Source organism: Saccopteryx bilineata, chromosome 3, assembly GCF_036850765.1.
Source record: "Saccopteryx bilineata isolate mSacBil1 chromosome 3, mSacBil1_pri_phased_curated, whole genome shotgun sequence".
In the NCBI taxonomy this organism is placed as follows: Eukaryota; Metazoa; Chordata; class Mammalia; order Chiroptera; family Emballonuridae; genus Saccopteryx; species Saccopteryx bilineata.
This window is the reverse complement of record NC_089492.1, coordinates 264316083-264337548: the sequence shown is the minus strand read 5'-3', so window position 1 is coordinate 264337548 and position 21466 is coordinate 264316083. Positions and strand designations below refer to the sequence as shown.

Genomic DNA, 21466 nt, shown 5'->3' with positions numbered 1-21466 from the left:
GGGCGGGGCGGGGCTGACGGTGGGGCGGGGCCGATCGCGGGGTGGGGCGGGGCGGTATGGGGCGGAGCAGGAAGGGGCGGTGGCCGACTGGCTCTTCTCCTACGGGGCTTCCGCGTCTCGGTCCTTAACGCAGCCTGCCCGCCCACCACCCCATATAAAGGCACCGCAGGCCTTGCCGCTGGGACTCGGCCCCATGGAGACGCAGCCGGCAGCTCCTGGCGCGCGGCGGGGTGAGTCGCGCGTGGTGGGGTGAGGGCGTGGGCCGCGGGCAGGGGAGGGGGCGGGGGGTCGTGGGACCGGTCCCCTCTACCTCGGGGGTTTTCGGGACCCCCTTTAACTTAGCCCAAGTTGGGAGATCATGGGAAAAATGAGATCGAGCTCTCGAGGAGAGCCTGGGGAGCTGGGGGGCCGGGACAGCCTCCGCGTCACCGAGCCCGGCGGCCAACCAGAGTTTCCCAGCAACTTTTCTCTCCTGTGGGTCTCCCCGGAAAGTTCTCCCCCAACCCAGGAGTTTGGCCACGGGCTCTGCGCCTCCTGGGCCTGGCTCGGAGCGCAGGGCAGGCGGACGGGGGCGAAAGCCTCAGCGGGGAAGCCCCCGGCCTCCCCTCAGCTCACTTCCAACCCAGGGTTTCCATCTGAGCGCCCCGCCCCGCAGCTGTGGGGGCGCGGCAAGGTCTTCTAAGGCCTCCCAGGACATCTGGGTCCCCTGGGTTGGTGTGGGGATGTGCTTAGGATAGGAGGTGGAGTCAGACTGCCTAAGTTCAAATCCTTGCAACACCAGCCAACAGCTAGATGACCTTGAGCAATTTTTTAATGTCTGGGGCTCAGTTTCATCCTTGGGAATAATGATCCCTAGCTGGGGGAGCTTTTGAGGGGACTAACAGAGGTAACCAAAGAAGATGGATTTGCATAGTACAGTGTTGCCTCATCCTATTGGGCGGGGCGGGGCGAGGCTGGACTGGATGGGACAGGGATGGAAGAGAGCCATTCCCCATCCTTAACCCTTGTGGTTTCCTTCAAGGAGCTGTGACAGGTGCCTTCCACCAGTCTGATCTGTGAGTGGCTGGGTGGAGAGAGGCCCACCCAGGAAGCCAGCCCCCACCATGAGTCTGTGGGAACTTGAAGACCCCCAGAGCTGCCAAGTTACCCCCAGGTCAGCTCAGGTGACCCCCACTGAGGAGGCATCAGGTGCAGAGCTGCAGATGAAGGTGGACTTCTTCCGAAAGCTGGGCTACTCCTCTGCTGAGATCCACAGCGTCCTGCAGAAACTGGGGGTCCACGCAGACACCAACACAGTGCTGGGCGAGCTGGTGAAACATGGGCCAGCAGCCGAGCGGGAGCGCCAGGCCTCACCAGATCCTTGTCCTCAGCTTCCTCTGGTCCCCCGGGGTGGGGGAACCCTCAAAGCTCCCACCCTGGAGCCCTCATCTCTGGAGGAGGACAAGGAAGTCAGTGACCTGAGGCCCGTGGTCATCGATGGGAGCAACGTGGCCATGAGGTACGTGTCCCTTTTGCAGCCAAGCCGTGACCTGGAATAGTGGCCTATGTATGTATCTCATAGAGGGGCCTTCAGGAAAGAGTTTAACCTCTTCTCACACACTAGTCTAGAGGAAGAGAAAGCCCTTTATTGAGGCCCTACTATGTGTGCCAGGAGGCTCCTATAATCCTCATGGCTTCTTGGAAGTGGGTTTGCTAGGAATGTTGTAGGGATAAGATCAGGGGCTCAAAGACTTGTTTGGGGTCACACTATTGGGAAGCAGTGGAGCAAAGATTTGAACTTGGGTCCTCTGTCTCCAGAGTTCACCTTGTGCTCTTTGTCACTTCCCAAGGGCCAACACTCAGCCTCAGTTTCTCTCCTATGACATGAGGCAGTACAGCAGAAGGGACCAGAGGGGCTCTAGCTCACTCATAGAAGGAGGGCCTAGAGTCTCTTACAGATGAGCCTTCTTTGCTCATCTGTGAGGCAGGTCTGATCCAGCCCCTCAGGAGTCAGTGCAGTACCTGCAGAGAGTAACCACTCAGGAAGCAGCAGTACTTGATAGTTTTGCAATTACTCAGGGTCTGGGGCTTCTGAGGCCTTGTTGTCTCAGACATGGGCTCCCATGGAAGCAGGCCCAGTCCTGAGGCTTTTGTAACTATAACCAAGGGTGACCTCCAGGATCTGGCTCTATGTGGGGGTGTGGGTCACGCTTTGGCTTCAAGTGAGCTGTGACTTGCGTGCATTCTGATTTAGCTGGAGCCACCTGGGTGGGACGGAGCTCTGGGAGCTCCCTAGGGCCAGAGCCAAGACTCAGTCCCAGTACCCCTTCCCCCAAGTAGGCTTTAACAGAGAATGTTGGGTGATCCTCTTTATTCCAGTCCCTCCCATGTGGGCTGCTGAGTCAGGACTGGCAGACAGATTGTTAACAAGGAAAAGCTTCTGTGGGTGTGGACACGAAGACCCTGACACGGATGGCTCCTTCACAGGCTGTCCTCGGGGATCTCACTGGTGGGCTGCCTGAGGCCTCCATGCCCTTGGTTTCTCTGCCCCTCCCACTTCTGGCCCAGCTGGGTCAAGTCAGCTGTCCTGTTGTTCCTGGCCCAGTTCAGCCATCTTTTTTTAATTTTTTTTTTTCATTTTTTAATTTTTTTTTTCATTTTTAGAGAGGAGGGAGAGAGGGAGAGAGAGAGAGACAGAGAAAGAGAAGGGTGGAGGAGCTGGAAGCATCAACTCCCATATGTGCCTTGACCAGGCAAGCCCAGGGTTTTGAACCGGCAACCTCAGCATTTCCAGGTCGACGCTTTATCCACTGCACCACCACAGTTTCAGGCCCAGTTCAGCTTTAGGTCAGTCTTTCCCTCTCTGAAATGGGCTGAGCCTGGGTGGAAGGTTGAGTAAAGCTGGCTCGCACATGCCAGTGGCAGCTGGTCACAGCATGTGCTTTGAAAGTTACAGGTCCCCTCTCAGGCTCCATCAGCATGTGGCTGGAATGGGTCTGTGACTCCTTCCTCTGGGGGCGTGGGACAGAGTGCTAAGCCCAGGGCAGCCATGTGCTGTGTGTGTTTGTGTGCCGGCAGAGGAGGAGGGACCTGAGAAGGAGGAGGGGCGGTTGTGGAGGGGGCTGGCCAGAGGAGCTGGCTGCAGCACAGAGCCACTGGGGCTTTCTGAGTGAGGCAGAAGCTGGAGGGGAATTCCAGCCTCAAACTTCCTGTCTCAGCTGTTTCTGGGTTCCTGCCCTGCCGCCCCCTCCCCCCACAAGGGGAGGCGGGCCAGCCCCCACCGTATGCAAATCGTGGGGAAATTCACCTCTGTTTCCTTCTAAGGGAATTTTTCTCTAGCTAGGCACAACCCTGGCAGATCTTTTCACCTGGGTAGCCTGGCCCTGCCCTCTCTCCTAGGTTGGGAGCCACTGAGTTGGAGTCTCCTATGTGTCTTACCAGAGTCTAGTTAGCCAGGCTGAGGAGCCCTGACCTCTGCGGTGTGGCTGGGAGGATGTCTGCCCACAGAGCTTCCTTCCTCCATTGCTGTGAGAGGGACTGAAGTTAGCTCACAGCCTGGGAGGCCAGTATCTGATGTTCTACTTCTGCAAGAGTAAGGCTCTGACTACCTGCTGAGGGAATATTCTGAAGGCTGTGCCTGCTGAGAGCAGACTTGTCCCCAGCCACGGTTTCTGATGCCCAAAGGCAGTACATGGTCCTGGAAGCCCTGGCATCCCAGTAAGTCCCTGGGCTTGGAGATGCTGGCCAAGGATGGGACATATGCGTGTACACACGTGTGTATAGGAGGAGATAGGTGGATTCATACGCAGACTGCATACCTGAAAAAGGAAGCCAAGCCAGAGATGATCGCGCCCAGAGCAGAAGGCCCAGGCAGGGAGTAATGTGATGGGAGAAGCCGCCCACCAGATCCTGCCCTCCCGGGCTGGGAGCACTCCCTACCACTAACTTTAGTCCCTCTCACAGCAGTAGGCATTATCAGGACAGACCAGGCAACAGACCCATCCTGGAAGGTCATGGAAGGCTTCTCAGGTGGTGACACCTCACATGAGACCTGAGGGAGGAGCAGAAGTTTGCCACATTCATCACTTTTCCGGTCCCCAGCCTGCCCCTCCCTCATAACACTCGGTAGAACCTCTCAAGTTTGGGATCTTTTTCCCTCCTATATAAACTTCAGGTTTTACTGCTGGGGACAAGAAGGCAATCTGATGGCCCCAGGCATGGGTTCAAGTTCTGCCTCTTACAGCTAACCTGGGGATCTTAGATACATCTCATAGTCTTGGTTTCCTTCACTGCTGCTAGCTTTGGTAAGGTTGAGACAAGGAGGTACGTGATGCACCTACCTCTAATAGGAGCTGGGTACCCGTTAATTTCTGCTCCATCCCCACCCGTCTGAGCATCAACACCCGTAGGGGTCATGAGCACAGACTCGGGGAGTGCAGCTGTGTTCCACAGTTGCTGCTGTGTGATGCTGTGTATGGACCACAGATTTCTCATCTGAATAAAGGGGAAAGGAGCCTCTAATGATAGTACCCTCCCTCAGAGGCTTGCTGATGATTCAATGTTAAGCGCATAGATCAGGGCCTGGCTCAGTGCGCTCAGTAGATGTAAACTTATATCCCAGGCGGATGCACCTGGCGGGGAGGCCCCACCTGGCAGGGATGAGCACTACCTTCAGGCTGGACTTTGCCTCCCTTACAATTTACAGAGACCTTCAGACCCGGGAGTCCTGGCCTCACCCCCAGGCAGCTTCTGTGCCCCCCAGCTGCCTGCCTTCTTCTCTACCTTTTCTGGGGGCTCCAGCTACCACCCTCTCCCCAAAAGCCACCCACAGGATGTGGTCGGACATGGACTTGCATCTTTTGTGTAACATTTATTCTGTTGTATTTGCCAGATATAACAGTCTTAAATTTTTCACTGAGGGTTATTGAGGGGCAGCAGTCAATGGGGAGGGGTCCCCAGCTGGCCTCCTCCAGCCCCCCAGCCTGGTCTGGAGCCCTTCCACCATACCTGGTATTCCCTGGGAGCCCCTGTCTTCCTCCCACCCTCCCAGGAATCCAGTGAGACTCTCCACTTTTCTGGGCTGTATTTGGCTTCAAGCAAACAGGAAGGTTGTCCCACTGATACGGGCCCTTCTAAAGGAAGCTGCAGATGACCAGGCCCATTTTTCAGATAGAGAAACTGAGCCAGAGCAACCCAGCAGCACCTCGGGGCTTTCTTTTGGACCCAGCCACATTGGGATGGGGTGAGGTCAGGTCACGGGCCCGTGGCCGGGGCATGTCCCACGTCTCAGCTCTCCTGTCAGGAGTCCCCTGGTCCCTGCAGTCTTTCTGCCTCAGGTCATGCTCTTCCGAGAGGGAGAGGGGAAAGAGAGGACAGGGCTATCTAGGCATTTTGGGGAATTGGCGGTCTTGGGAGGAAAGCAGTGCCCTTTCACTTTCAAACTGAAAGGGTGCTGGACAGCTTCCTCTGTCTGCCGGCGCCCGCCTGCAAGGTTGGGACGTGGCTCCTTCCCCTTCGCCCTTCTCAGTCCCAGCCCCTGGGGTTAGTGCAGGACTGAACTTTAATCCAGCTTTAATCCAGATCAAGCTGGTTTCTCTTCTGTTAGTGAGGCGGGTGCCTCCCTATCCCCTCCCCGGGAGGAGGGAGGGGTGGTGACTCAGGCTGCATGTGTACATGTGTCCCCTTAGTCCCAGCACCCCCCGGGTGGGGCAGGAACCAGAAGTCTCCAGCGCCTTTCCCCCACCCCCAGGTGTGTTGCAAGCAGCCTGCCCCTCCCCCACGTGGGGAGCGGGTGCTGCCAGATTCCTGGGCGTCTCCTCACTGTTGGGAGATGGAACCTCCGGGAAAGTCCCAGGTCTGGTCATCCTGAGTCCTGTGGGAACCAGGAGGGAATGCAGGCCTTGGGCCCCAGCCCGAGGGCGCTGGGCTGAGAGCCAGGACAGGCTGGAGTGTGAGCCCCCTCCCTCCAGACACAGAGGATAGAGGCTGACCCCTCCCCTCCCCTGCCCTGCAGCCATGGGAACAAGGAGGTCTTCTCCTGCCGAGGCATCCTGCTGGCCGTGAGCTGGTTTCTGGAGCGGGGCCACACAGACATCACAGTATTTGTACCGTCCTGGAGAAAGGAACAGCCTCGGCCCGATGTGCCCATTACAGGTGAGTCACACCTCTGGAGGGGGGTGGTCTCGGTGCCCCAGGAGCCCAGGTGCTGCCCAGGACAGACCCTTTGAATGTGACCGGCGACTTCTAGGCTCCAAGCAGGAACCAGCATTTCTCTTCCTGGTTCATGCTGTCCTCGGCACTCCTGTGCTGAATAGTGCTCATTGACGGTCACCTTGTACAGCCTCTGCCTCCAAGTACCTCCCTCATGTAATGGTGGGACGCTCTCTCCATGGCCCCAGTGACACAGGGGCTGCATAGTGTGGTGACTGAGCCTGTGGGCTCTGGAATCCTGGCTCTGTTCCTTCTGGGCACCTCGCTCTGAGCCACTTGCTCCTCATCGGAGACAGGGGTGAGGGCTGATGATCTCACAGGGCTCCCAGGGTTGTTGTGAGGATCCCATGAATTAATGCTAGCTGTTACCATTCTTCATACAGCAAGAGCCCCCAACCTTTGGAAGTAAAAACGGAGTTTTTTTTTCCCTAGAGGTCTTAAGATCTGGGAGGCGGGCTGGCTGAGGCCACCCGCCCTAGGAAAAGTGGCCCTTTCATTTCCTGCCCCCTTCAGCTCAAGCCGGGGCTTATTTTTTTTTTTTTTTTTTTTAATTTCTTTCTTTCTTTTTTTTTTTATTTATTCATTTTAGAGAGGAGAGGGAGAGACAGAGAGGAGAGACAGAAGGGGGGGAGGAGCTGGAAGCATCAACTCCCATATGTGCCTTGACCAGGCAAGCCCAGGGTTTCAAACCGGCGACCTCAGCATTTCCAGGTCGACACTTTATCCACTGCGCCACCACAGGTCAGGCCCGGGGCTTATTTATTTATTCTTTTTTTTTTTAGAGAGGAGAGGGAGAGACAGAGAGGAGAGACAGCGAGAAAGAAGGGGGGGAGGAGCTGGAAGCATCAACTCCCATATGTGCCTTGACCAGGCAAGCCCAGGGTTTTGAACCGGCGACCTCGACATTTCCAGGTCGATGCTTTATCCACTGCGCCACCACAGGTCAGGCCAAGCCGGGGCTTATATATGGACACTGGTGGGACTGGCTGGATGAGTGCCAAAGCCAAGCCCCCCCTGTACATGAGCAGGCCTGATGTCAGGAAGGAGACAAGGACCTGGCCCAGTTCTGTGCTCTGTGTCCTTTGCTGAGCGGACCTCCAGGCCTGTTTCAGGTGTTCTTTATTTTTAGGCAGCAAACTGCATGCAAGGCCCCGGTGAGGGGCTGAGGTGTGGCAGTGACCTCAGCAGAGCTGCTTCCTGCCCTGGAGCCAAGAGCACCGCTGCCTGCCACCAGGAGGGTGGGGAGCCCTGTGGGCCTGGCTCTGGGTCGAGGCTGGGCCCTGACCTGCACCCCTTGCTGCCTCCCAGACCAGCACATCCTGCGGGAACTGGAGAAGAAGAAGATCCTGGTGTTCACACCGTCGCGGCGCGTAGGCGGCAAGCGAGTGGTCTGCTACGATGACCGCTTCATCGTGAAGCTGGCCTTCGAGTCTGACGGAGTGGTGGTCTCCAACGACACATACCGGGACCTCCAGAGCGAGAAGCAGGAGTGGAAGCGCTTCATCGAGGAGCGGCTGCTCATGTATTCCTTCGTCAATGACAAGTGCGTCCCCAAGGTGGGGGGGCCGCTGTGGGGCCGTGGCCTTGGACCCAGACAGCTTAGAGAGGGCGATGGACATGACACCACGTCAGAAGGATCAGGCTGGGGCCAGGCTGAGCAGTAGCAGTTGTAAAAGGACATGGTTCCAAGAGAGCCTCTGGGTTCCCGGCACTGCATCTGACCCGAGGCCAGTGGACGCAGCCTTGGGTTCACATTTCAGGTTCCCAGATATGTCCTGCTAGACGGGCACCATCTGGAGCTGCCCTCCTGTCTGTCATTCCAAGTGAGGCTCGCTCTCCAGCCCCCTCCCAGCACTTCAAAGTCTCCCTCATGTCTCCCACCTGCTCTGCAGGTTCATGCCCCCTGATGACCCCTTGGGCCGGCATGGGCCAAGCCTAGACAACTTCCTGCGTAAGAAGCCACTCACAGCTGAGCACAGGAAGCAGCCATGTCCCTATGGTAAGAAACCCAGCACCACCCTCAAGGCCGTCCTCCCTCCTTCCCCTTCATCTCACTCTAGTCAACCTGCCCCCAAGTTCTTCCTCCTAGGACCACCCAACCCCAAGTTTCCTATGCCCCGCCCATCCTAGAGCTCCCAGGCTTAGCGTCCCCTTCCTGCTTTCCAGGGCGGAAGTGCACCTACGGGATCAAGTGCCGGTTCTTCCACCCTGAGCGGCCAAGTCGCCCCCAACGCTCTGTGGCGGACGAGCTCCGAGCCAATGCCCTCCTCTCACCCCCTCGGGCCCCGGGCAAGGACAAAAGTGGCCGGCGGCCCTCATCTCCATCTCAGCCTGGCTCTCTGCCCACAGAGTGTGAGCAGTGCAGCCTGGAAGGGAAGAAGCTGGGAGCCCAGGCCCCACTGGGGTCCCACCGAGAGGCTCTGAGCCAGACCTTTGTCCCAGTGACCACAGGCAGGAGCATCCCACCCAGTGGGGGCAGTGGCGGCAGCTTTGGGACCACAGACTGGTTCCCACAGACCCCGGATTCTCTCCCATACACCTCTCAAGACTGCCTGGACTCGGGCATTGGTTCCCTGGAGAGCCAGATGTCAGAGCTGTGGGGGGTTCGGGGGGGCTCTGGAGAGCCGGGCCCCCCTCGGGGCCCTTATGCTGGCTACCCCCCCTACAGGGCTGAGCTCCCAGCCACTCCGGCCTTCTCTGCCTTTAGACGGGCTGTGGGTCCTGGCCACTTCAGTGTCCCTGCCGACTACGCACCCCCACCAGCTGCCTTCCCACCTCGAGAGTACTGGTCTGAGCCGTACCAGCTGCCCCCACCCACCTCAGTCCTGCAGGAGCCCCAGGTGCCAGGCCCAGGGGCTGACAGGGGCCCATGGGGTGGGACAGCAAGCCTGGCCAAGGAGCGAGCCAGTGTGTACACCAAGCTGTGTGGCGTCTTCCCCCCACACCTGGTGGAAGCCGTGATGGGGCGCTTCCCACAGCTCCTGGACCCCCAGCAGCTGGCTGCTGAGATCCTCTCCTATAAGTCCCAGCACCTCAGTGAGTAGTCAGCCTTGGCGGCAGTCCGAGGGCTCTCAGGCTGGGCCACGGAGCAGCCTGTTCCCAGCCCCGAGGCCTACCCTGGAGGCTGGACAGAGGGAGGATTAAAGTAGGAAACGGAACCCACAAACCAAAGATACTGTAGGATTGGTTCTGACCCTCGGCACCTCTCGCTGTGTGCCTGAGTGGGTCAGAAGTGATCACCCTGTTGATGCACATTGTATCTCTGTAGTTTAAGGAGACGCCGGTAACGGCCGTCGGTCCGTGGCTGAAGCCCAAACCCTCCTTTCTCTCAGGGTGGGGAAGGAGGCTGGGGAAGCTGAGGCCTGGGCCGAAGGCCCTGTGCACAGCCCCCCACCTCCACCCCATCCCTGGGACGCCAGCCTTGGCTGGCTAGTTGGGCACTGTGTGCCTGCCCTCCAAGGGCCCCTCCTCTAAGCCAATGAAGCCTCATCCATGCTCTCTTGGGCAATGAGGCTTCATGTTAGTAAGCAAGATGCTTCTTAATTACCCTTCTATCCACTCAGTTCATCCCATTGTCCCTTGGGGGGGGGGGGTGTCAAGAACCCTCTTCTCCCCCTTCCTCTGTAGTTGGAGTCATCTCTCCCTTCCCCAGGGGCTGGGGGAGACACGTGTAATGTTAATATGTATTTTAAGTGTTAAGTCCTTGCTTCCCTTAACATATCAATAAAATTTAATGTGAGCCCCTTCAAGAGGTGATGGTCTCCGTTGTGCCTGGGGGTTGGGCTGACCTTTGGGTGATGGAAGGTCAGAGGTGTGCCCATGGACCTGCCGAGCTCCACCGAGAGTGCTCGGTCCCTTGGGAACAGAGGCATCCTTCCTGAGGCCCTGGTCAGGCCTTGAGAGGAGGAAGAGGAGGCCGTGGACCTGGGCAATGGTGGGGAAGGTGGGAAGCAGAAGTGGAAAAGAATTTGGAGTCCTGAGATGGTGACGTAAGAAAGGGGTGGGAGTGGGGGGGGGCTGTTCCCCTTTTCTGTCCCGTGACCAGAAGTGAAGAGAGGGAAACCACCTGTTGAGAAGATGGCTTCCAGGGGAGCTAGGTGGACGAGTATGGGGGAGCCTTGGCCCTGCCCCATCCTCCCAGAGGCCGTTAGAGTCCACGAGAGCTGCAGAAGCAGGCTGGTGAGGCAATGCCTGGGTAACCGCCATGTGGGGGGGTAGAGGTCCTGGTTCCGAACTGAACTGACTGATGATAATCATCAGGGACAAGTGACCTCCTCTCTGAGTCTCTTTCCTCATCTACGAAGTACCCATAATAATGGTGACCTACCTTACAGTGTTATTGTAAAGAGTGCATGAGGTCATACGTGTTGGGTATGTGACCCAGTCCCTGGCATATAGTAAGTGCTCATTAAAGGACCTCTGGTGTTGCTCTGGGTGGGCTACATTCACCTCCATCTACCATCTGAACCTTTTCATCTGCTCTTGAAGGAAAGAGGCCAGGCAGGAATATACATCTTTTTTTTTTTTTTGCCGATGAGAAAACAAGGTATAAATATTAACTTTAAGTGAAAAGCTGGGCTGTCAGATGATCCCCAAACAAACATCATCAGCAGGGAAAAACGGAAAAAGTAGTTTCAATAATTATGTCATTGAACATCTCACCTAATTTGTACTTCTGTTTACGAAGCTTTTATAGCATCTGTACTTTTTTTTAAAGAAACTGCTTTACCACAGAACAGCTGTTCAGTGTGTTGGAGAAAATGCCACCTTGGCGATTTGCGTGGTAAGCCCCCACACGTTCAGCACACTGAACCTCGTCTAAGTCACCTGCGCTTGCGGCAGGGAGCCGTGCAGCCCACAGCGTGCTCATCAAGGTGCCCCATGCCTGTTGTTCCCAGCCTCCTTGGCAAGTTTATCTGCAAAAAGAAATGTCATTGCCTTATTTATAAAATACTTTTTTTCCCCAATCAAGACGTGTACTCCAGGTTAAAAGGCCATTTATGGGCCTTTGTTTGTTTTTATGGGACAGGAAGCTAAAATACCGGACTGTCCTGTTCATTATCAACCACGGGCAATGCTGAATGACTTGCCCAAGGTCCCATGAAGAGGGCCGGACTGGGGCAGGGCTTCAAGCTCGGGTCCCCTGACCCCACAAACCTGAGGCAGGGAGGGCCCCGAGAGGGCTGGAGGCAGTGTCTTCAGCCTCGCACCTCACAACCTGCTCACGTTTATGACATTCACATAGGAATCCCTTCCAGCATGACTGATGTGACCACCCCACCCACCTGCTCAGCAACAGGTACCCAGCAGCGCCGCCCACCAAGCCTCCTCTGTCTGCACCCCACAGTGCAGCGTGAATGCAGTAAGGCTTTAGGAATGGCCTGGAAGCAGAATAGGGTACCTTCACCCCTTTTCCCTTCCCACCAGTCAGCAGTCCACTGACTTGAGAGCCTGCACTTGGTCCTTGACCAGAGCTGAACTCTTCGTCATTTGCTCTTCTGCTTTGGGAGGTGCGGGGAGGAAGGTGGCAGATCCTACAGGAGTGGGCAGGAGGTAGCAGGTCCAGGCTGGCTGTGGCTAATGTCTGGAGGCCGTGTCTGCCTCTGCTGGCTTGTTGACAGGCACCAACAAGGGCAATAGAGCCCATGTGGCAGGTGCCAGCTGGGTCTGGGCTCCAGGGAGGATTGAGTCAGTTCAGGGCCCTGTTGGCCTGAGCTTGTATCCTGTGCTTTCCCGGCAGCCCCAGCCTGGCTGGGCTGGTCATCCAGGGTTAGCAGCCTCCTCTCCAGGCCTCTTTCTCAATCTGACTTCCAGGCAGAGCCACTCAGAGGCTGCCAGGCCCAATGCCCAGGATGTCTCTCCCACGAGTTGGTTTTTAACCGCAAAGTTCCCACCATGTCTTGCCCACCCTCTGAAGCACCTTTATGAATAGAGCCTCAGTGTCCCCACCTGTAAAAGGGACACAATTATCCCTGCATCTCTCTAGATTTGACGAGATGATACTTCTGTTGTGGCGGCTGCATGAGAGGAAGAAGGTCTGGGTTCAAGTCCCTCTCTGGCTGTGTGGCCCTCCCTGGGCAACTCTCCTCCTCTCCAGGAGCCTCCACTCCCTGGCCTGCCTCACAAGACACCTGTAAGGTGTGAGGAGGTGGCAGGGCTAGCCTTGATCCTGGGACAGAAGCTCAGGCTGAGCTGCTGGAGGAGACCAAACCCCGGCAGCTGCCCTGTGTGCTTTCTCCTCTTTCCTGGTTCCAGCAGCTGAGAGGTTGATGGGGAAACCAGTGAGTATGCAAATTATGCTCTGTTGGGAAATGATCCTAGAGATCTCACAAAGGAGGGCCTCCTGCCAGCCTTTCCCTGAACCCCCCCCCCCCACTCCCTCCCACCCCACCCTAGGGCTGTCACCAGCAAGGCTCTGAGCATGCATCTCCTTGCAAGTTCTGTCTCTCAAACGGGTTAACCCCATTTGGGGTGCAGGATGATTGTGGAGACCACGGCCACCATGGCAGAGAACAAACTGGCCCACAAGAGGACGAAATTCCCTGCTCTGAATGTCCCCACCCACTCTGGCCCATATCAATCACTTCACCAGCCTGAGAAAAACCCAGCTGTCCCTAAAGATCTGGGGACCTAAATTGGGAGCAGGAGAGCTTTGGGGCTCCAGGGGAATACCTCTCCCAGGGCGCCCCAGTGCTGCTAATACCCCAAATATGGCTAGTCTCCTGCCCGGTGGTCTGGGGAAGTAGCTCGAAGAGGCCGCCATTGACCCCTGCAGTTACCGCTTCGTCCCTCTTCCCACCAGGAGGTCCTGCGCCCTCCAGCCTCCCCAGGCTCCTGCAAACAGCAGGACAAGACTCCTACCTGAAGGAGGTACTGGGCAGGTCTGGTCAGAGACAGAGTAAGCAAGAGGCACTGGAATTCCATGGACACAAATCTAGGAACTTGGGGGTGCCCTAAGCTTGAGCCCTGGCCCAGCTGGTCCCAGGAACTTGTGCCCCCAAAGAAGGCAGGCCAAGATTTATCCCTTTTGCCCCAGGGCTTCTCAAATCTCTGGCTCATTATTTTTCCCTAGAACACAGCATAGTGGGTGGAGTAGAGGTTGGTGAGTAAGAGCCTGTTCTGAGGACCTCCTAATTCATGGGAAGGGTGTGGGAGATTTGACTGAAAGAGACAGGAAGTAGGGCCCTACAATTAAGGAAACCCAAACCATCCCAAGCCATGGTATGTAAATCCCTCCAGCGAGTTCCTGGAGGGGGAGTAGGCACCAGGCTATCATCCTGGGGTGTGGCCTCTTGAAGCTCATCTCAAGGCAGCTGCTGGTGATTCTAAACTGCTCACTCATTTAAGAAATGGCTGCAAAAAGAGGTGTGAGAAAAGGAGCAGGCAACCCCACCCCCACCCCCACCAAGCTGAGTAAGTTGCTGGAAGGGCAGGTCACTGGGAAAGGGTCCAAAGGCCCTGACTCTGGCTGCTCTCCAGAGAAGAGCCTCACAAAGGCCAGGGCCGCTGTGGTGCTCTGCCTGCCACCTGCTGGCGCCTCTTGGTATGACTGCCTGTGGAGCAGGAGGCTGACTTAGTTGCCTCAGCCCACCAGCTCCGGCCTGAAGGAAGGGCCTGAAAACGAGAACTTCAGCAGGTAATTCTTTTTTTTTTTTTTTTTTTTACAGAGACAGAGAGAGGGATAGACAGATAGGAACGAAGAGATGAGAAGCATCAATCAGTTTTTCATTGAGCGTTGCGACTCCTTAGTTGTTCATTGATTGCTTTCTCATATGTGCCTTGACCGCGGGCTTTCAGCAGACTGAGTAACCCCTTGCTGGAGCCAGCGACCCTGGGTCAAAGCTGGTGAGCTTTTTGCTCAAGCCAGATGAGCCCGTGCTCAAGCTGGCGACCTTGGGGTCTCAAACCTGGGTCCTTCCACATCCCAGTCCAATGCTCTATCCACTGCGCCACTGCCTGGTCAGGCTTCAGCAGGTAATTCTTTTTTATTTATTTATTTATTTTTAAATTCATTTTAGAGAGGGGGGGGAGAGACAGAGAAGGGGGAAGAGCAGGAAGGATCAACTCCTATATGTGCCTTGACCAGGCAAGCCGGGGTTTTGAACCGGCAACCTCAGTGTTTCCAGGTTGATGCTTTATCCACTGTGCCACCACAGGTCAGGCTCAGCAGGTAATTCTTAATGGTATTTGCAGCTTCACCCTGGAAAGCAACACCTGAGGTCACTAAGGAGGGGATAAAAAATAAAAGCATTCAGTTTTTAAAAATGATTTGGAAGATCCGTGTGTTTTAACCCTTTGACATATACCCTTTGCCTCAATAACCCCACTGCTAAGAATTTATCCTACAGGTATTTTAATATACTTGCAAAAAGAGGTGTATACAACACTACGACACAGCAAAAGATGGGAAACATTAGCCACCAATAGAGGACTGGTTAAATAAATTTTGGTATACTATACACAATGGAATACTAAATAGCCAATAGAAATGAACTCTGGCCAGGTAGCTCAGTTGCTTGGAGCATCGTCCTAATACACAAGGCTGCAGGTTTGATCCCCAGTCAGGGTACATAGAAAAATCAACCAATGAATGCGTAAATTGGTGGAACAAACCAATGTTTTTCTCTCTCCCTTCTTCTTTACTTAAAAATCAGTAAATATAAGTTTTTAAAAATGAGGCAGCTGCACAGATAGAACATTTTCTAAGCTATGTTGCTTGCATGAAAAAAGCAAGGATATGACAGTGTGAGTCATATATTGACATTTTTGTAAGAGACTCATACATACTGCTCATATATGTACAAAGTTTCTTTGTTAGGGTACACAAGTGACTGTCTCTGGGAAGGACAGCTGGTAACTGAGGGATAGGTAGACTTACTTTTTACTGGCCACACTACACTACTATTTGAATATATGCCATTTATATGTATTACTTATTCAAATTACGTATTTTAAAGCCCCATTGGGGTACAGACCTAAGTTACGGGGGAGGGGTGCGGGGGGGGGATCTGAGGAGAGTTGTATTGGACAGGGCTCTGAGGTTTATTCTTGTCCATGAACAGTAAAAACTCAGAGCATACCTAATGGCACCGGCTATATATTGTGAATTGTGATGGCTGCCATTTTTGAAGATCAAAATGGTAGAGTATCAGCAATTGCTTGCGATTCGACCTATCATTTATTTATAAATTATCAACCTGTACTGATGAACTAGGATTTGAGTCCATTTTATAACACACTCAAAGTGAAAGTGAACAAGCCACCCTCTGTACCCTCCCCCGAGGATTGCCCTACAACAGGAGGACCAGAATTTCCGCCACTGCCACCCACCTCGGTAGCGAAAACCTGCACTCGACAGAAGCAGGTTTTTTGTTGTTTTTTTTTAGATTTTTTTAAAATTCATTTTTATTAGAAAGAGAGAGGAGAGAGAGAGAGAGAGAGAGAGAGAGAGAGAGAGAGAGGAAAGAGACAGAGAGAACAGGAGGAGGAGCAGGAAGCATCAACTCCCATAAGTGCCTGACCAGGCAAGCCCAGGGTTTCGAACCGGCAACCTCAGCGTTCCAGGTCGATGCTTTATCCAGTGCGCCACCACAGATCAGGCAGAAGCAGGTTTTCAAAGTGAACACTGTTTCAAATGATGAAGCCCAGCACTTGTAAATTTTAGACATGATAGCATTAATTACATCCACAGGGGAATGAGAGTCCCAATCCCTTCTCATTATCTTTACATTTTCCGTGCGCATCACCTTCCCAGGCACCAAACACACCACCAGCCCCAGAGAAGCAAATATGCATGACCCACTCTCTCCACACTGCACCGGACCAGTGCGCTGCCCCGGGGTGGGGCTTCAGGCATGATGCCCCAGTAATTTGGAATAAGGTTGAGGTGTGGTCAGAACAAAAGCAAAAACTAAGCCACAGACTGTTTCAAAACAGCATACTTCCTGCTCTCAAGCTCAGGCCATCGCACCCTTGCTTGATTCCTGTCTTTGCTGCATCACGATGTCAAGACGGCTCTTCATGGAATCCTTTCTCTCATCACCCTGGCACCCAAAGGCCCTCGCTGGGAGGTGGAATTCCAATGCCTGCTTCTTATTCTTTCAAAGCAAGGAATTATTTTCCCTAAGCAAACAGTATAAACTCAGTTGTGGGGAGAACATTTTACCTACTTTTTGATCAGTTCCCTGAAGCACTCTTAAGGCCCCCAAGTTATGTATAGCAGCTTTGCAAGTCCATGCACTCTCAGCCCACACTGTCCCTGTTCAAACTCAGGATGCTTCCCTTCAGCCCCTCCCCTGGCCTCACCAGCTTCTAATCTTTTCCTTCGGGGGTTGTTCCTGCACAGCTGTCACGGACAACTTGTAGGGTCTGAGGGTATTTGGCTTGAGTTTGAAAAATCTATTTCCTCAGTCCCGGGGGCAGGATACTCGAGACTCCCTCAGAAGCTTTGTACAGACACCACCCTACCCGGATAAGATAAAAAACCTAACTACAAAGTACCTGGACTTTTTTTTTGTTTTTTTGTATTTTTCTGAAAACGGGGAGGCAGTCAGACAGACTCCCACATGCGCCCTACCGGGATCCACCCGGCACGCCCACCAGGGGTGTCACTCTATCGTGACCAGAGCCACTCTAGCGCCTGGGGCAGAGGCCAAGGAGCCATCCCCAGCGCCCGGGCCATCCTTGCTCCAATGGAGCTTTGGCTGCAGGAGGGGAAGAGAGAGACAGAGAGGAAGGAGAGGGGGAAGGGGTGGAGAAGCAGATGGGCGCCTCTCCTGTGTGCCCTGGCCGGGAATCAAACCCGGGACTTCCGCACGCCAGGCCGACGCTCTACCACTGAGCCAACCGGCCAGGGCCTTTTTTTTTTTTTTTTTTTAACAGAGACAGAGAGAGAGTCAGAGAGAGAGACAGACAGGAACGAAGAGATGAGAAGCATCAATCATTAGTTTTTCATTGCGCATTGCAACACCTTAATTTGTTCATTGATTGCCTTCTCATATGTGCCTTGACCGCGGGCCTTCAGCAGACCAAGTAACCCCTTGCTCGAGCCAGCGACCTTGGGTCCAAGCTGGTGAGCTTTTGCTCAAACCAGATGAGCCCTCGCTCAAGCTGGTGACCTGGGGTCTCGAACCTGGTCTTCCGCATCCCAGTCCGACGCTCTATTCACTGCGCCACCGCCCGGTCAGGCAGTACCTGGACTTTTAAAAATGTCTTATAACTACCAAAAGGAGCCAAGGACAACCTATTCCCATCTTAGAGACAAGAAAGAAGGCTAAAGAACAAAAACCAAATTAACTCAAGAGGCAGAAACCAACTAGCATGAGTGCCCTCAGCCCTCCCAACCTTCATGTCCCTCTGAAGTGCAAGAGCCGTAAGAAAGGAGGGCATATCACAGGAGTCCTCGCAATTTGGCTCTAGTTTGTGTAAACCTATTCAGTTTCTGCCCCTATGGCCCAAAGCAAAGTCCCATTCTAAACCCAACTACCCTGAAGGCAGGGCCAGAAGGAAGTACATTCTCCAGCCCAGCAGTCACTCCAGTTCAGGGGGCTGCTAAAGTACACCCCCAGCGGACTACCTCTAGCAAACGTTATAGGTAGTAAGACAGGTACTAGCCTGACCAGGCAGTGGCACAGTGGATAGAGTGTAGGACTGGGATGCATAGGACCCAGGTTCGAGACCCCAAGCTCGCCAGCTTGAGCGCAGGCTCATCTGGTTTGAGCAAAAGCTCACCAGCTTGGACCCGAGGTCGCTGGCTTGAACAAGGGGTTACTTGGTCTGCTTGGTCTGCTGGAGGCCCATGGTCAAGGCACATATGAGAAAGCAATCAATGAACTAAGGTGTCGCAACGAAAAAACTAATGATTGATGCTTCTTATCTCTCTCCATTCCTGACAGTCACTGTCTATCCCTCTCTCTCTGTTAAAAAAAAAAAAAAAAAAAAAAAAGGTACTATAAAGGCATCTGCCACCTAAATAAATGCATCCCTCCATGCCAGCCCCTTTGTGGGTTTTTTGTTGTTTTTATAAGAGAGAGGGAGAGCGAGTTAAACATCGATTTGTTGCTCCACTTATTTATACATTCATTGCTTGCTTCTTGTCTGTGCTCTGACCGGGGAGCAAAACTGTAACCTTGGGACGATGCTCTAACCAACTGAGCTACCTGGCCAGGGCAACGCCTTTGTTCTTCTGAGTAATGAGTTGATTAAAGTCATTACCGTACCTTCTTTTAAAGTAAAGAAATTTAGTTTATGCCCTGGCCGGTTGGCTCAGTGGTGAAGTGTTGACCTGGCGTGTTAATGTCCCAGGTTCGTTTCCTGATCAGGGCACACAGGAGAAGCGCCCATTTGCTTCTCCACTCCTCCTCCTCTTGCTTCTCTCCCCCTCTCTCTTCTCCCCTCCTGCAGCCATCGTTCAATTAAAGAGAGTTGGCCCCTGGCACTGAGGATGGCTCCATAACCTCCATCTCAGGTGCTAAAAAATAATGGCTCTGGTTGTAACAGAGAAAGGGCCCCAGATGGGCAGAGCATCGCCCCCTAGTGGGCTTGTCGGGTGGATCCCAGTCAGGCTGCATGCCAGAGTCTGTCTCTCTGACTCCCCTCCTCTCACTAAAATAAAATAAAAATAAAAGGAACTTAGTTTATAATCGAGGCTACAAACATCACAAGCATGGTAGACAGATATTCCTTGCTGCCTTTTTCTAAACCACCTCAATGTAAGGAACCTAAATAATCTCTCAGGACTTGAAAATCTCCACTTAGCCTGGTCAATTTACAGGAAAACTGGGAGGTTCCCCAATCACTGATGAAACTTCATGGAGAAATAAGTATAAAGCAAGCAGCCTGGTTCTATGTTCATATACATACATGGGTGTCCTCACTCACATAGATATGCTTTTAGCCTGACCTGTGGTGGCGCAGTGGATGAGGCATCGACCTGGGGTGTGGGGATTGCTGGTTTGAAGCCCTGGCCTTGCCTGGTCAAGGCACAGATGAGAAGCAACTACATTGATGCTTCCTGCTTCTCTCCCCCTCCCTTCTAAAATCAATAAAATCTTAAAAAAAAAAAAAAGATATGCTTTTAAATAATACATTTTTTTTTAACAGACAGAGAGAGTCAGAGAGAGGGACAGATAGGAATGGAGAGAGATGAGAAGCATCAATCATTAGTTTTTCATTGCGACACCTTAGTTGTTCATTGATTGCTTTCTCATGTGCCTTGACTGTGGGCCTTCAGCAGACCGAGTAACCCCTTGCTCGAGCCAGCGACCTTGGGTCCAAAATGGTGAGCTTTGCTCAAACCAGATGAGCCCGCGCTCAAGCTGGCAACCTCGGGGTCTTGAACCTGGATCCTCCGCATCCCAGTCCAATGCTCTATCTACTGCACCACTGCCTGGTCAGGCTAAATAATACATCTTTTTAAGAGCAGTCCTAGCCTGACCTGTGGTGGCACAGTGAACAGAGTATCAACCTGGAATGCTGAGGTCACCAGTTAAAAACTCTAGGCTTGACCGGTCAAGGCACTTATGAGAAACAATCAATGACCAACTAAAGTGAAACAACTACAGGTTAATGCTTCTTGCTCCCCACCCCCTCACCACGCCCCTCAATCAATAAATCAAACCTTGGGAAAAAAAGAAAAGAGCAGTCCTACTACATCTCCAGCAAATGTCAAACTATGAGACGTTTTCAGGATTGCCACGCACGTTCCTCAGTTAAGGAAACTATAAGTAGCCCCCCTCCCTCCCGAAGAGGAAACAAACTGGCAAAGGTTAGAGAATGCCTCTGGTTTCCATTTCTAGTTTTTCACCTTTCTTCTTTTCTTTTCTTTTTTAATTTTATTTATTTTTTTAATTTAATTTTTTTTTTTTTACAGAGACAGAGTCAGAGAGAGGGATAGACAGGGACAGACAGACAGGAACATAGAGAGATGAGAAGCATCAATCATTAGTTTTTCGTTGCGCGTTGCCACTTCTTAGTTGTTCATTGATTGCTTTCTCATATGTGCCTTGACCGCGGGCCTTCAGCAGACCGAGTAGTCCCTTGCTGGAGCCAGAGACCTTGGGTCCAAGCTGGTGAGCTTTTGCTCAAACCAGATGAGCCCACGTTCAAGCTGGCGACCTCAGGGTCTCAAACCTGGGTCCTCTGCATCCCAGTCCGACGCTCTATCCACTGCGCCACCTCCTGGTCAGGATCTTTTCTTTTTTTAAAGAGAGGGACAGAGAGAAAGGGAGAGAGCTGAGAAGCATCAACTCATAGTTATGGTACTTTAGTTGTTCACTGATTGTTTCTCATCTGTGCCTTGATGGGGGGGCTCTTGAGGGGGCTCCAGCTGAGCCAGTGACAACTCACTCAAGCCAACGGCCTTAAGCTTCAAGTTAGTGACCATGGGATCGTGTCCATGACCCCATGCTCAAGCTGGTGAAAGTGCACTCAAGTCGCAAACCTCGGACTTTCAAACCTGGGACCTCAGCGTCCCAGGTCAATGCTTTACCCACTGTGCCAACACCAGACAGTTTTTCACTTTTTTTTTTTTTTTTACAGAGACAGAGAGAGAGTCAGAGAGAGGGATAGATAGGGACAGACAGGAACGGAGAGATAAGAAGCATCAATCATCAGTTTTTCGTTGCAACACCGTAGTTGTTCATTGATTGCTTTCTCATATGTGCCTTGACTGTGGGCCTTCAGCAGACCGAGTAACCCCTTACTCAAGCCAGTGACCTTGGGTCCAAGCTGGTGAGCTTTTTTTTTTTTTCCCCCTCAAGCCAGATGAGCCCGCGCTCAAGCTGGCGACCTCGGGGTCTTGAACCTGGGTCTTCCGCATCCCAGTCCGACGCTCTATCCACTGCGCCACTGCCTGGTCAGGCAGTTTTTCACTTTTTAAAAAGAAACAGTCTACATATAAAAAACTATTTCCTTGCCTGACCGGGCAGTGGTGCAGAGGATAGAGCGTCGGACTGGGATGCAGAGGACCCAAATTCAAAACCCTGAGGTCGCCGGCTTGAGTGCGGGCTCATTCGGCTTGAGCATAAGCTCACTAGCTTGAGTGCAGGGTCGCCAGCTTGAGCATGGGATCACAGACATGACACCTTGGTCACTGGCTTGAGCCCAAAGGTCGCTGGCTTGAGCAAGGGGTCACTCACTCTTGCTGAAGCCCCCCGCCACCCCTGGTCAAGGCATATATGAGAAAGCAATCAATGAACAACTAAGGTGCTGCAACAAAGAACTGATGCTTCTCATCTCTTTCCCTTCCTGCCTGTCTGTCCTTATCTCTCCCTCTCTA

The 21466-nt window shown here is 53.4% G+C and overlaps 1 protein-coding gene across 1 annotated transcript; it reads left to right on the top strand.

Annotated features, from left to right (window-relative positions):
* Positions 1 to 109: 109 nt before the first annotated feature.
* Positions 110 to 9927, top strand: ZC3H12A (zinc finger CCCH-type containing 12A). The gene is made up of 6 exons (XM_066269624.1): positions 110 to 230; positions 1022 to 1498; positions 5993 to 6132; positions 7498 to 7732; positions 8082 to 8188; positions 8356 to 9927. Exons 2-6 carry the CDS (start codon positions 1104 to 1106, stop codon positions 9231 to 9233), a joined length of 1755 nt encoding a protein of 584 aa, XP_066125721.1. The 5' UTR covers positions 110 to 230; positions 1022 to 1103; the 3' UTR covers positions 9234 to 9927.
* Positions 9928 to 21466: the final 11539 nt, after the last annotated feature.